Raw genomic sequence first — 15,191 nt, forward strand, 5'->3', positions numbered from 1 at the left:
ATGTGTATGGTATGTTTTTAGCTTTCATTGAACACAGTTGAGAATACTGATTTTTTCTTTTTCCATCTATAATGACCAAACAGAAGAACACTGACAGAAGGAGACATTTCACAATTCTTAGACAAATCAGAAAACAAATATAAAGAGCTACAGCAAGCTCTCTGGACCAGCACTGTCCCATAGGGTAGCCACTAACTACATGTGACATTCAGATACTTAAAATATGGTTAGTTTGACTTGAGATGTGTTTTAAGCATAAAATACACACTGATTTTGAAGCTTTAGTACAATAAATGGGAATGTCAGATATCTTATTGGTATTTTTATATCAATTGTACGTTGAAACGATAATATTTTGAATATGCAAAATTAAATAAAATGTATTATTCAAATTTAATTTCACCTGTTTACTTTTAATTTTCAATTTGGCTACTAGAAACTTCTTAATTACATATATAACATGAAATATTTTCTGTTGGACAGTGCTACTTTACACACTAATGTTGATGATGGAATCAGTCATGTAAGTGAAATAGACTATGAATCTTTAGATCACGATTTCCTACAAACTTTAACAAATTTCCTCAAATTCATGAATCAATGAGTAAACAACCTGTCTCTACAGAAAATAAAGAAAATAGCGTACTTCATACAGGACAGACTGTATCACACCATAGTTTGCAACAAGAATTTGGACTTTCCTCTTTTGCTAATTGAATATATGACAATATTCTTTTATCTTTTATAATGTTTGTGTGCCAAATTTTTTATTTGATATAAAGAGTTTTGCTATGTCTAACTTTTATTAAAATTTTTAATCAATTTTTCTATTATGCCTTTATCCTTCTGTAAATTATTTGAAAAATGACTTAAAAAATAAAAAAATTTAGATGGATTTCTTTAGTTGAGATGGTGAATGATGATACTATTTTCCTAGTATATATAGGGGTAAGTACTTGAATATTTGAAACTTACCTTGCAGGTACTAGACTTTTCTTTTTTTCTCTTTTTTTTTGAGACGGAGTCTCACTCTGTCACCAGGCTGGAGTGCAGTAGCACTATCTTGGCTCACTGCAACCTCCGCCTCCCAGGTTCAAGCGATTCTGCTGCCTCAGCCTCCTGGGTAGCTAGGACTACAGGTGCGTGCCACCACGCCCAGCTAATTTTTGTATTCTTAGTAGAGACGGGTTTTCCCCATGTTGGCCAGGATGATCTTGATCTGTTGACCTCATGATCCACCCGCCTCAGCCTCCGAAAGTGCTGGGATTACAGGCATGAGCCACCATGCCTGGCCTAGACTTTTTTTTAAACCACAAACTAATTCCAACCATTTAGTACATTTGAATTTGAGCATTACATGATGAGTGATCACAAAGCAAGTACTATGGAAGACTTCTTTCTATATTTTCAATAACATAATTATCAGAAAAGAATGTAAAAACACATAAGGAGGCAAAAACTCAATGCTGCTGTAATTTGGAAGAAAAGGATTAATAGGATTCAGAATGTAGTCACCACAGACATAGATGTTTCTATTTTAAGGAAGATTGCAGGTAGAAACAGGCCCTAGAGAAAGCAGGTTGTTCTAGAATTTATAGCATTCTCCTTAGGCATTTGAGGAAAGACCTTAATATATGAAGGATATTATATTGTAATAAACATTATAAATATTTTTCAACCACTAACTTTCAGCATTTGGAAATACTTCTTAAGTGAGTTGAAAAAATGGTAAGTGATAAATTTTCTTATGAGATACAGAATTTTCAGAATCCAAATTATCTTGTCATCTTTCTGTGTTAATGCATAACCTCATTCAATCAACTTCTTGGAGAAGCAAGCTCTAATCAAACTTAGAAAAACCCTCCATTTCTCTGAACCTAAGTACAGATAGTACACCACAGTGATTGAAATATTTTAGCGTATTTCAAAATAACCAATGGACTCTGATACCTGATCTAACATAAACAGTTTAGCTATTGACATGAAGACCTGGGGCTATTATTTCCAGCAGCAAATTTCAGTTTACCAAAACTATCAAAATAAATTAAGCTGATGTTACGCAATCTGCCTGGTGAGACCAAGGGCAGCCAGAGGTGAGACTTTCTTCCTGAGAGGCTGCATCCTTGTGCTATTTACCCTGCTGCCACCTGCACTCTCTGCCAACTTCCCCAAGTATCCAGAGAAAGCCTCTCAAAGGGAAAAGCTAGAGTGAGTAACTGTCCTAACCCCTTCAAAGGATAGCTTCTCTTAAGGAAATTTTAAACAGTTTTGAAAAGTGATTTTCTTCAGGTCATAGCAATTGAAGTGTGCTTTCAAAGTCAGACTGATTAATTTTGATGGTCTCTCCATTTTCACCAGTTATTCAACATAGTACTAGAACTCCTACCTAGAGCAGTGAGATGAGAATGAAATAGAGAGCATCCAAATTGCAAAGGAAGAAGTCAAATTATCCTTGTTTGCAGATAATATGATCTTATGTTTGGAAAAACCTAAAGACTTCATAAAAAATAGCTGTTAAAATGGATAAACAAATTTAGTAAAGTTGTAGAATACAAAATCAACATACAAAAATCAGTAACATTTCTATATGCCAACAGCAAACAACCTGAAAAAGAAATCAAGAAAGTAATTCCATTTACAAGAGATAAAAATAAAATAAAATACCCAGGAATAAACTTAGCCAAATAAATGAAAGATTTCTACAATGAAAACTATAAAACATTAATGCAAGAAATTGAAGAGGATACCAAAAAAAGGAAACAACATTCCATGTTCATGGTCTGGAAGAATAAATATTTTTAAAATGTCCATACTGCCCAAAGCAATGTACAGATTCAATGCAATCTCTAACAAAATGCCAATGAAATTCTTCTCAGAATTAAAAAAAAAAATCCAAGATTTGTATGGAACCATAAAAGACCCAGAATAGCCAAAGATACCATGAGCAAAAAGAACAAAACTGGAGGAATCACATTACCTGACTTCAAATTATACCACAGAGCTATAGTAACCAAAATAGCATGATACTGGCACAAAAATGAAAACAGACCAATGGAGCAAAATAGAGAACCCAGAAATAAATTCATACATCTACAGTAAACTCATTTTTGACAAAGGTGCCAAGAATATACATTGGAGAAGGGACAGTCTCTTCAATAAATGGTGCTGGGAAAACTGGATATCCATATGGAGAAGAATGAAACTAGACCCCTATGTTTTGCCATTTACAAAAATCAAATCAAAATGGATGAAAGACTTAAATCTAAGACCTCAACTATGAAACTACTAAAATAAAACATTGAGGAAATGCTCCAGGACATTGTTCTGGGCAAATATTTCTTGAGTAATACTCCATAAGCACAGGGAACCAAAGCAAAAATTGACAAATGGGATCCCATGAAGTTAAAAAGCTTCTGTATAGCAAAGGAAATAATCAACAAAGTGAAGAAACAACCCACAAATGGGAGAAAATATTTGCAAACTACCCATCTGACAAGGGATTCACAGCCAGGATATATAAGGAGCTCAAACAATAGTAAAAAAAAAACTAATACTCTAATTAAAAATGAGCAAAAGATCTTAATAGACATTCCTCAAAAGAAGACATACAAATGGCAAAAAGCCATATGAAGAAGTGCTTGACATCACTGATCATCAGAGAAACGCAAATCAAAACTACATAAGATATCATCTCACCCCAGTTAAAATGGTCTTTATCCAAAAGACAGACAATGACAAATGCTGGCAGGGATGTGGAGAAAAGGGAACCCTCATACACTGTTGGTGGAAATGTAAATTAGTACAGCTACTATAAAGAACAGTATGGAGGTGATATGGTTTGAATTTGTATCCCCACCCAAGTCTCATGCTGAATTGTAACCCCAGTGTTGGAGGAGGAGCCTAGTGGGGGGTGATTGGATCATTGGGGCTTACTCTCCATTGCAGTTCACATGATAATGAGTGAGTTCTCACGAGATCTGGTTGTTTAAAAGTGTGTGACACCTCCCCCCTTTCTCTCTTCCTCCTGCTCCAGCCACATGAGACATGCCTCCTTCTCCTTTGCCTTGTACTATGATTGCAAGTTTCCTGAGGCCTCCACAGCCATGCTTCCTGTACAGCTTGTGGAACTATGAGCCAATCAAACCTGTTTTATCTATAAATTACTCAGTCTCAGGTAGTTCTTTATAGCAATTTGAGAATGGACTAATACAGAAAATTGATACTGGGAGTGGGGCATTGCTATAAAGATACCTGAAAATGTGGAAGCAGCTTTGGGACTCAGTAATGGGCATAGGTTAGAAGAGTTTGGAGGGCTCAGAACAAGACAGAAAGATGAAGGAAAGTTTGGAACTCCTAGAGACTTGTTGAATGGTTGTGACCAAAATCCTGATAGTGATATAGACAATGACGTCAGGCTGAGGTGGTCTCAGATGGAGATAAGGAACTTATTGAGAACTGGAGCAAGGTCACTTTTCTTATGTGTTAGCAAAGAAGCTGGAGGCATTTTGCCTCTGCTCTGGGAATATGTACAATGTTGAACATGAGAGAGATGATTTAGGGTATCTGGTGGAAGAAATTTCTAAGCAGCAAAGCATTCAAGATATGTGCTGGCTGGTTGTAACAGCATATGGTCATATGCATGAGCAAAGAAATGATCTGAAACTGAAAATAATATCTAAAAGGGAAGCAGTGTGTAAAAGTTTGGAAAATTTGCAGCCCAGACATGTAGTAGAAAAGAAAAACCCATTTTCTGGGGAGAAATTCAAGCCAGCTACAGAAATTTGCATATGTAAAGAGGAGCCAAATGTGGATAGTCAAGATAATGGGGAAAAGACCTCGAAGACATTTCAGAGAACTTCACGTCAGCCCCTCCCATCTTAGGCCTGGAGGCCAAGGAAGGAAGAATGGTTTTGTGGCCAGGCCCAAGGTCCTGCTGCTCTGTACAGCCTCAGGACATGGCGCCATGCATTATAGCCATTCCAGGCCCAGCCATCTTAAGGTCTGTATCTTAAAGGTCCCAAGATACAGCTCACCCTGTTGTTTCAGAGGGTACAAGTTGTAAGCCTTGGAGGCTTCCATGTGGTGTTAAGCCTATGGGTGCAGAATGTGAGAGTTGAGGCTTAGGAGCCTCTGCCTAGATTTCAGAGAATGTATGGAAAGGCCTGAATGTCCAGGCAGAAGTCTGCTGCAGGGCCAAAGCCCTCATGAAGAACCTCTACTAGGGCAGTGTGGAGGAGAAATATGGAGTTGGAGCCTACATACAGAGTCCCCAATGAGGCACTGCCTAGTGGAGCTCTTTGAAGAGAGCCACCATCCACCAGACCCCAGCATGGTAGATCCACCAACAGCTTGCATCGTGCACCTGGAAAAGCTGCAGACACACTCAATGCCAGCCCATGAAAGCAGCCATGGGGGCTGTCCTCGGCAGAACCACAGGGGCAGAGCTACCCAAGGCCTTGGGATTCTGCCCATTTCATCAGTGTTGCCAGGATGTGAAACATGGAATCAAAGGAAATCATTCTGGAGCTTTAAGATTGAATGAGTGCCCTGCTGAGTTTTGGACTTGCATGGGGCCTTTAGCCCCTTTGTTTGGGCTGATTTTTCCCTTTTAGAATAGGAGTATTTGCCCAATGCCAGTACCCCCATTGAATCTTGGAAGTAACTAACTGGTTTTGATTTTACATACTCATAGGCAGAAGGGACTTATCTTGTCTCAGAAGATACTTTGGATTGTAGACTTTTGAGTTAATGCTGAAATTATTTAAGACTTGGGAGATTGTTGAGAAAGGTTAATTGTATTTTGCAATGTGAGAAGGACATGAGATTTGGGAGGGTGAGGGTGAAATGATATGGTCTGAGTTTGTGTCCCAGCACAAATCTCATGTTGAATTGTGATCCCCAATGTTGGAGGAAGAGTCTGGTGGGAGACTATTGGATCAGGGGGGTGGACATCCCCCTTGCTGTTCTCATGATAGTGAGTGAGTTCTCATGAGATCTGGTTGTTTAAAAAGCATATGTCACCTCCCCCCTCTCTCTCTTCCTCCTGGTCTGGCCATGCGAAACGTGCCTCCTTCTTCTTCAACTTCCACCATGATTATAAGTTTTCTGAGGCCTCCCAGCCATGCTTTCTGTAGAACCATGAGCAGAACCCTGAGCCAGTTCATCCTCTTTTCTTTATAAATTACCCAGTCTCAGGTAGTTCTTTAGAGCAATGTGAGAATGGACTAATACAGGAGGTTTCTCAAGAAAACTAAAAATAGAGCTACCACGTGATTCAGCAATCCCACTGCTTGGTGTGTGTATATATATATAAAGGAAATAAGCATATTGAAGAGATACCTGCACTCCCATGTTTATTGCAGCACTAGTCACAATAGCCAGGATTTGGAAACAGTCTAAGTGTCTATCAACGGATGAATAAAAAAAGAAAATGTGGTAGATGTACACAATGGTGTACTAGTCAGCCATATAAAAGAACGATATCCTGTCCTTTTCAACAATATGGATGAAACTGGAGGTCATTATGTTAAGTGAAATAAACCTGTCAAGAAAGACAAACTTTGCGTGCTCTCACTCATTTTGGGGAGCTAAAAATTAAAACAATTGAATCCATGGAGATAAAAAATGGAAGGATGGCTAACAGAAGCTGGAAGGGGTCTGTGAATAAAGAGCTAAAAATTAAAACAATTGAATCCATGGAGATAAAAAGTGGAAGGATGGCTAACAGAAGATGGAAGTGAGGATGGTTAATGGGTACAAAAGTGTAGTTAGAGAAAATGAATAAGATCTAGTATTTGATAGCACAACAGGGTGAGTACAGTCAACAATAACTTATTGTACATTTAAAAATAACTAAAAGAGTATAATTGGATTGTTTGTAACACAAATGAAATATAAAAGCTTGAGGTGATGGGTACCCATTTATCCTGTTGTGATTATTGTATATTTATGCCTGTATCAAAATATTTCATCTCATGTACCCCGTAGATATATACACTTACTGTGTACCCATAACAATTAAAAATTTTTAAATATTTTTAACAAGATGATCCTCAAAACTTGCTTCCCCTTGCCCAGTCTTCCCTGATCTAAACATTCAGTTTCCAGAGGATGAGCAAGTTGCACATAAAATCTGATTTTATTCAAAATGTTAGTACAGAGTAACCCTTAAACTCTAAGGATATATATTTCTCTCCCTTTTTCACATTACCAAATTGCCTTCCTTCTATACATACAAACTCAACACCCTCATAGGGAATAAAATGTGCCAGCACTACACAGCACAAATTAGTATGCCTTCCTCAAATTATGCCAGTTGTTAGGAACTTTTTGCCATTTGAAGAAGCCAAATGGAGAAAAAAAATGTCATGGGTATCTGATGAAACAAATTTGGAGACACTCAAATGCTTCCATTTATAGAGTTTCTTTGCACCACTGGTGCCTCTTGGGGAAATTCTGAAAAACATTCTGTCTGTAAACAATCTGTTTCAGCGGCACATGTTTTCTAAATTTCTTTGTCTGTTGACATTTAAAAAAATTTAAAAAATGCATGAAGACAGGACCTTATACATTTGTACTATCATATAAATTAAAAACAAAATAGGTCGTCTTGCCCAGTTGTTTGTGAAGGATCATTTTCTAAAGGACACTTCCCAGATATTTGGCCAACCTCATTTTAAATCACTAAGATCTTTTTTATGGCCTCTGCTCTCAAGTTAAATAGCACTTATTATTAAAGTGAGAACTTCTGGAGATAATTCTTCCTTCTTAGGTTTAATTCTGTGTTTTTGTTTTTTGTTTTGTTTTGTTTTTGTTTTTGTTTTTGTTTTTGTTTTTTGTCTAGCTTTATATTGCTATAATTTTCTGGTCACAAGATAGTTCTAAAACTTTTCCCAGGCACATAATATGATTTTACTTCCACAAGCCTGAAGTTGTTTGGGACTATGTGACTTCTTTGGCTGATGAAGGAGTGCAGAAGTTATATGTGTAACTTCTGGATAGAGCCCCCACAATGACAATTTTCCCCCTCCTACCCATTGCTGCCCAGATTGCAGAAATGCATTTCCAGGTAAAGTGTCCATCCAGAGAGTTCCCTAGAGACCTTCTGCTTCCCAACTTTAATAGCTTTTATGAAGGAGAAATAAATTATTAAGGTAAATAAAATATTAAGAATTTAGTCAATTGCAGCAGATAATGTTCAAAAAATTGATGATAATCAAATTAAATAAAATTAATTGAAATTTTGATCTTTCTTGATATCAGGCAAAAAAAAAAAAAATTCCCAATTACAAGGATACTATTACTACTACCTTTCTATGCACTGCTTGAGCTGAAATCTGCAGAAGCTTTTTTCTGCAGAGAATTTAGGCTACACTATTTAAATTGGGTGAATACAGTTATACAGGGGCAGGGAACAGAATGGGAACAGGAGAGTATAATGTGGATAAATAAGATCTGGGAAAATAACATTACTTACCTTTAGCAGAAGAATCTAGAAATAAAGATTCAATTTACATACTATTTGTGTCCTTTTGTGGCAAAAAGTAAATTCTTAAAACTGAATATATGAACATTGCAATGATTTGTTAAATAAAATATTTTACTTCCCTGAAGTTTGCAAGCAAATATTCATTTAATTTCTTATGTATATTAAGAAAGATTTCTCTAAAGGGCTGTCAGTTACAATGACAGTTTCTATTCATATTTTTTTGTCTTGCCTTCAGTGATAACACTACGGCTGTTTAATATTTCTTATTAATTTCTATTCACACAACCTCATTCATTAGGTTATGATTTATTCTGGTACTTGTGGTTGTATGAGGTTAGGGTTCCAGGAAACAGAGTCTGAAAGAGAGATTTGGCTGCAGAAGTCTTATTGGAGATGGCCCCTATAAGGTAAGGAAACAAGGAAAAATACAACAGAGGCTTCAGCCAATTTCAAGGGGAGATATGGAGCTGGGATAGCCCTTCAGAACTGTTCCCAATCAAAGCAAGGAGGTCACATCTTATGGCCCTGCATCAGAAGTCATTGAATGAAGGTTAATCCTATGAAGAAAGAGGTGGGGCAGGTAATTTTAGTAAATTGGAGCTCCCTCAGCTGAGGGAAATTTCTAGAGAGACTATAGACCTAAATATAAAAAGAGAAACTTCCTGGACACATACAACCTATCAAGAATAAAACATGAAGAAATAGTAAACCTGGACTGACCAATAACAAATAACAAGATTGAATCAGTAATAAAAATCTCCCATCAAAGAAAAGCTCAGGACCTGACAGCTTCACCGCTGAAATCTACCAAACATTTAAAGAAGAACTAATATCAATTCTTCTTAAACTATTCCAAACAATTGAAATGAAGAGAATTCTTCCTAACTCAGTCTATGAAGTGAGCATTACCCTGATACAAAACCAGGCAAGGACACAACAAACAAGAAAACTACAGGCCAGTATTCCTGATGAACATAGAGGCAAAAATCCTCAACAAAATGCTAGCAAATCCAATCCAATAGCACATCAAAAAGACTATTCATCATGATTAAGTGGGATTCATACCAGGGATACAAGGAGAGTTCAACATTCACAAATCAATAAACATTACTCATTACATCAACAGAATGAAGGCCAAAAACATATGATCATTTCAACAGATGCAAAAAAAAAAAAAAAGCATTTGATGAAATGCAACATCCCTTCATGATAAAAACTCTCAACAAATTTGGTATAGAAGGAATGTGCCTCAGCACAATAAAGACCATATATGACAAAGCCATATCTAATATCATACTGAATGGAGAAACGTTGAAAACATTTTTACTAAAATCACAAGACAAGGATGCCCACTTTTACTAATTTGTTCAACATAGTACTGGAAGCCCTAGCCAGAGCAATTAGGCAGTAGAAAGAAGTGCAGGGCCTTCAAACTGTAAAGGAGGAAATCACATTGTTCCTGTTTACAGATGACATGATCTTTTGTGTATGAAACTTCAAAGACTTTACACAAAAACAGATCTTTACAATAAAAACTACAAAACATTGATGAAAGAAATGGGTAAACAAATAAATGGAAAGATTTCTCATGTTCATAGACATATATTAATATTGTTAAAATGTCTTCACTATCCAAAGAAATTTACAGATTAAATGCAATCCCTATCAAAATGCCAATGGTATCCTTCACAGAAATAGAAAAAAACAATCCCAAAATTGGTATGGAACCAAAAAAGACTCCAAACAGCCAAAGCAATCTTGATCAAATAAAACCAAGCTAGAGGCACACTACCTTACTTCCAAATATACTGCAAAGCAATCGTAAACAAAACAGCATGCCACTGGCATAAAACACAGAAATCCACACATTAACAGCCAACTGAGCTTCAGCAAAGTTGCCAATAATACATACTGAAGAAAAGACTGTCTCTTCAATAAATGGTGCTGGAAAAACTGGACATCCACATGCAGAAGAATGAAACTAGTCTCCTATCTCTTCCAGCTTACAGAAATCAACTCAAAGTGAATTAAAGACTTAAATGTAAACCTGAAACTATGAAACCACTAGAATAAAATATAGGGAAAACGCTTTGTGAGATTGGTATGGGTGAGGATTTTTTGAATAAGACCTCAAAAGCACATGTAACAAAAGCAAAATTAGACAAATGGGATTACATCAATTTGAAAAGCTTCTGTATTGCAAAGGAAGTAATCAATATAGTGAAGAAACAACCTACAGAATGGGAGAAAATATTCACAAAGTATGCATCTGACAAGGCGTTAATAACCAGAATATATAAGGATCCTGAACAACTCAATAGCAAAAAAAACCTCATAATCTGATTATAAATGGGCAAAATACCTAAATAGACACTTCTCAAAAGACAAATTGCTAACATGTATATTTTTTAAATGCTCAACTTCACTAATTGGGAAAATGCAAATCAAAACCACAATAAGATATCATCTCACCCTAGTTAGAATGAATATTATTGAAAAGACAAAAAATAATGAATGCTGGTGAGAGCAGGGAGAATGGGAGATTCTTATGTATTGTTGGTGAGAATGTAAATTAGTACAACCACTGTGGAAAAGAGTAGGGAGGTGCCTTAAAAATTAAAAATAGACCTACTGGCCACGCGCAGTGGCTCACGCCTGTAATCCCAGCACTTTGGGAAGCCAAGGCAGATGGATCACTTGAGGTCAGGGGCTGAAACCCTATCTCTACTTAAAAAAAAGTACAAAAGTTATCCAGGCGTGGTGGCATGTGCCTGTAGTCCCAGGTACTCAGGAGGCTAAGGCAGGAGAATCACTTGAATCTGGGAGGCAGAGGTTGCAGTGAGCCAAGACTACACCACTGCACTCTAGCCTGGGTGACAGAGTGAGATTCTGTCTAAAAATAAATAAATAAATAAACTACCCTGTGATCCAGTAGCCCCACTACTTGGTCTATATCCAAAGGAAATGAAATTAGTATGTCAAAGAGATATCTGCACACTCATGTTTATTGCAGCACTATTCACAATAGCAAAGATATTAAGTCCAACTAAGTATCCATCAATGGATGAGTGACTAAAGAAAATGTGATCTATTTACACAACAGAATACTATTCAGCCACAAAAAAGACTGAAATTGTGTCATTTGCAGTAACATAGGTGGACCTGGAGGACATCATGATAAGTGAAATAAGCCAGACACAGAAAAACAAATACTGCATAATCTTACTTATATGTGGAATCTAAAAAAATCGATTTCATAGAAAGAGAGAGTAAAATAGGGGTTACCCGAGGCTGAAGAAGATTGGGGAGATGGTGGTATAGGGGGATAAATACAAAGTTATAGCTAGATAGGGGGAATACGTTCTAGTGTTCCACTGCAAAGCAGAGTAACTACAGTTAACAATAATACATTTGTATATTTCAAAATAGCTAGAGAAGAGGTTTTTTAATGTTTTTAGCAAAGAAATTATAAATGTCTGAGGTAATAGATATGGTAATTATCCTAATTTGATCACTTCACATTATATACACATATTAAAACATCTCACTGTACCCCATAAATATGTACAATTATTGTGTGTCAATTACTTTTTAAAAGATGAAAACAACAGGAAAAAATCCCTAAAAGTATAACATTCCTAGAGTAAAAATTAGGAGAAATATTTGTAACCTCGGGCAAAGATTTTTTTAGACCAGATGTCAAAAGCGTGGTCCATGAAAATACAAATTGATAAATTAGATATCATCAAAATGAAAAACTTCTGTTTATCTACAGACATTACTAAGAGAATTACAAGACCAAGTACAGACAGGAGAAAATACTTGCAAAATATATATGAAAAATTCCTTACATCCAAATTATATTTTTTTAAACTCTCATTATCAAATAACAAACTAACACAACTTGAAAATGGACAAAAGGCTTGAATAAATACTTCACTAAATAAGATTGAAGGATGGCAAATAAGCAAGTGAAAAGTTGCTCAACACCATTAGCTATTAAGGAAATGCAAATTAAAACCACAATGAGTTATAACTAAGCCTATTAGAATGACTAAATTTTTTTTTTTTTTTGAGACGGAGTTTCTCTGTTGTTGCCCAGGCTGGAGTCCAAAGGTGTGATCTCGGCACACCGCAACCTCCGCCTCCCGGGTTCAAGTGATTCTCCTGCCTCATTCTCCCGAGTAGCTGGGATTACAGGCATGCACCACCATGCCCGGCTAATTTTGTATTTTTAGTAGAGACAGCGTTTCTCCATGTTGGTCAGGCTGGTCTCGAACTCCCGACCACAGGTGATCTGCCCACCTTGGCCTCCCAAAGTGCTGGGATTACAGGCGTGAGCCACTGTACCCAGCCACAGAATGACTAAAATTTTAAAGGCTGACCTTCATAGGGTTGCAAAGAATGTAGATGAACTAAAATTTTCATGCATCGCTGGTGGGGATGTTAAATGATACAATGACTTTGGAAAACAGGTTAGCAGGTTTTTTAAAAGTTAAAGGTACACCTACCATATGACTCTACCATTCCAGTCTTGTGTATTTTCCCAAGAGGAAAGAAAGCATATGTCTATACAAAGACTCATGCATGAATATTCATAGAAGCCTTATTTTTCAGAGCCTAAAACTGGAAATAATCTAAATGTCAGTCAACAGACAAAGGATTGTCTTAGTCTGTTGTGTGTTGCTATAAAAGAATATCTGAGACTGGGTAATTTGAAAAGAAAAGAGGTTTATTTGGCTGATGGATCTGTAGGCTGCACAAGAAGCATGGTGTCAGCATCTGCTTAGTTTCTGGAGGATCTCAGACTGCTTCCACTAATGGTGGAAGGAGCAGGAATGTGCAGATTATCACAGGGTGAGACAGGAAGAAAGGAGACAACGCAGGCAGGTGCCAGACTCTTTTTAACAATCAGCTTATTGAGAACTCACCCCCAAGGGAGGATGTTAATCTATTCATGAGGGATCCACCCCCATGACCCAAACACCTCCCATTAGAACTCCCTCTAACACTGGAGATCAAAGTTCAACATGAGATTTGATGGGGGCAAACAAACCATACCCAGTCTGTAGCAGGGATAAACAAATTGGTACCTCCAATAAAATAGGAAACTATTCTGCAATAAAAATGAGTTATTGATACACACTACAACATGGATAAATTTCAAAACAATTTTTCTAAGTGAAAGAAAGCAGTAAAAAAGGGTACATTCTGTATGTCTCCATTTATAAAAATCACAAGGAAATGCTTGAGGGGTGTGGGCAGGTGGGGAGAGGCAGGTGGGGGAATTCCTAAGGCGCATGAGTAACTTTTGAGGGTGGTAGATAGGCTCATTATCCTGATTGTGGTAGTAGCTTCACATGGTATCAAAACTCATCAACTTGTATGCTTTAAATGTGTCAATTATGCCTTAGTAAAGCTGAAAGAGAGAGAAAGAAAGGAGAGGCAAAACAAAGAGTTTTGAGATGTAATTTCGTACCTATTAGAGTGGTAAAAAAATTAACCTATTTCCCAGAACAGCAACAAATCTTTATTTAAATACAGATACATGTACAATTTTATATTGTTTTCATCTTAACAATAAACAGTGATATCTCCTTTAAATCACTTTTTTAAAACACATGATATATTGATAACCTTGATTCATTAACGATTTGAAAGTTTGCTCATCAAAGGAAAGAATCTTTTGAAAGTCATCTTAGAATGTTAAAATTTATAGGTACCAGAAATATGACCAAATGTATGTTTCCAGCAAAACTAATAGTATATTACATTAAGTATTAAAAGAAGAACAGAATTTATATAATTTGACACAACTAAGACACTGCTTGCTTTCCCCAAATTATCAAACATAATATCTTTTAGCTACTTTAAGGTCACTTTGTAAAGCTGACTTCCTTTGTAGTGGGCTATTATTTGATCTTACAAATTAAAAACCGAAAAGTGCTTTCATATCTTTGGCACTTAAAATAGTGATTCTTTAATAAAGTCATCACTAAATTACTATTTGAAAGCTAAAGGGCTTACAGGATTTTATAATAAGCCTAGTTTTGCACACTGAGTAAAATACTTTATATATATTCTAGAGCTAATGAATTAACACCCGTAGTCTTACTTTTAGATGTGCCACTCCACATAACCAATGACATTATATGTTTTACATTGCTCATTTCTATGTGTCTAGGTCTCAGAAATAGTTTAGAGGGAGCAGTCCTGATCCTATTTAGGCCAACCCTTCTTGCAGTAGAATTTTTATTTCCTAAACAGTTTCAAGTGAGATAATTTATATGCACTAGCTATTCTGTCAGAAGATGTTAAAATGCAGCAAAAGCAATAGTTTATATAACATTCTAATTCTCCAGCAGGCCCAAGGAATAGATAGGATTGAGATAAATGGGGACTACCTGGCACCCGAGAGTGGATTTAAACAAAGTCTTACTGGATATCCCATCAGGTTCCTGCGATAAAGTAAACACATATTCTTTGATCACTTCACATCTGGAGCTCCTTGAATCTCCCCAAATCTCAATTTCTTAATTTCTAAATTGGTAATAATAACAATAGGAAGAAAATTATCAATATAACAATGATGATGCCAGACACCACCCTCATGGGCTGCTCTATGGATTCAGAGGGACACGGAATTTCAATCACCTGCTACTATGCCTGGAGCTCAGTCTGTTTGTTTTATTTCAAATGATAT

The 15,191-nt window shown here is 36.5% G+C and overlaps 1 protein-coding gene across 3 annotated transcripts in view; it reads right to left on the reverse strand.

The window, feature by feature from the left end:
• The window catches only part of CCDC192 (coiled-coil domain containing 192), a 257,820-nt gene that overhangs the window by 213,446 nt on the left and 29,183 nt on the right, over positions 1–15,191 (reverse strand). The window contains exon 3 of one of the 3 annotated variants that reach the window (XM_058440532.1): positions 14,893–14,946. The exons of the other annotated variants lie outside the window; for them this stretch is intronic. Coding sequence (XP_058296515.1) covers positions 14,893–14,946 — 54 coding nt within the window. The remainder of the gene's footprint in view (positions 1–14,892; positions 14,947–15,191) is intronic. 3 annotated transcript variants of the gene reach the window in all.

This window comes from Hylobates moloch, unplaced genomic scaffold, assembly GCF_009828535.3.
Source record: "Hylobates moloch isolate HMO894 unplaced genomic scaffold, HMol_V3 SCAFFOLD_6, whole genome shotgun sequence".
In the NCBI taxonomy this organism is placed as follows: Eukaryota; Metazoa; Chordata; class Mammalia; order Primates; family Hylobatidae; genus Hylobates; species Hylobates moloch.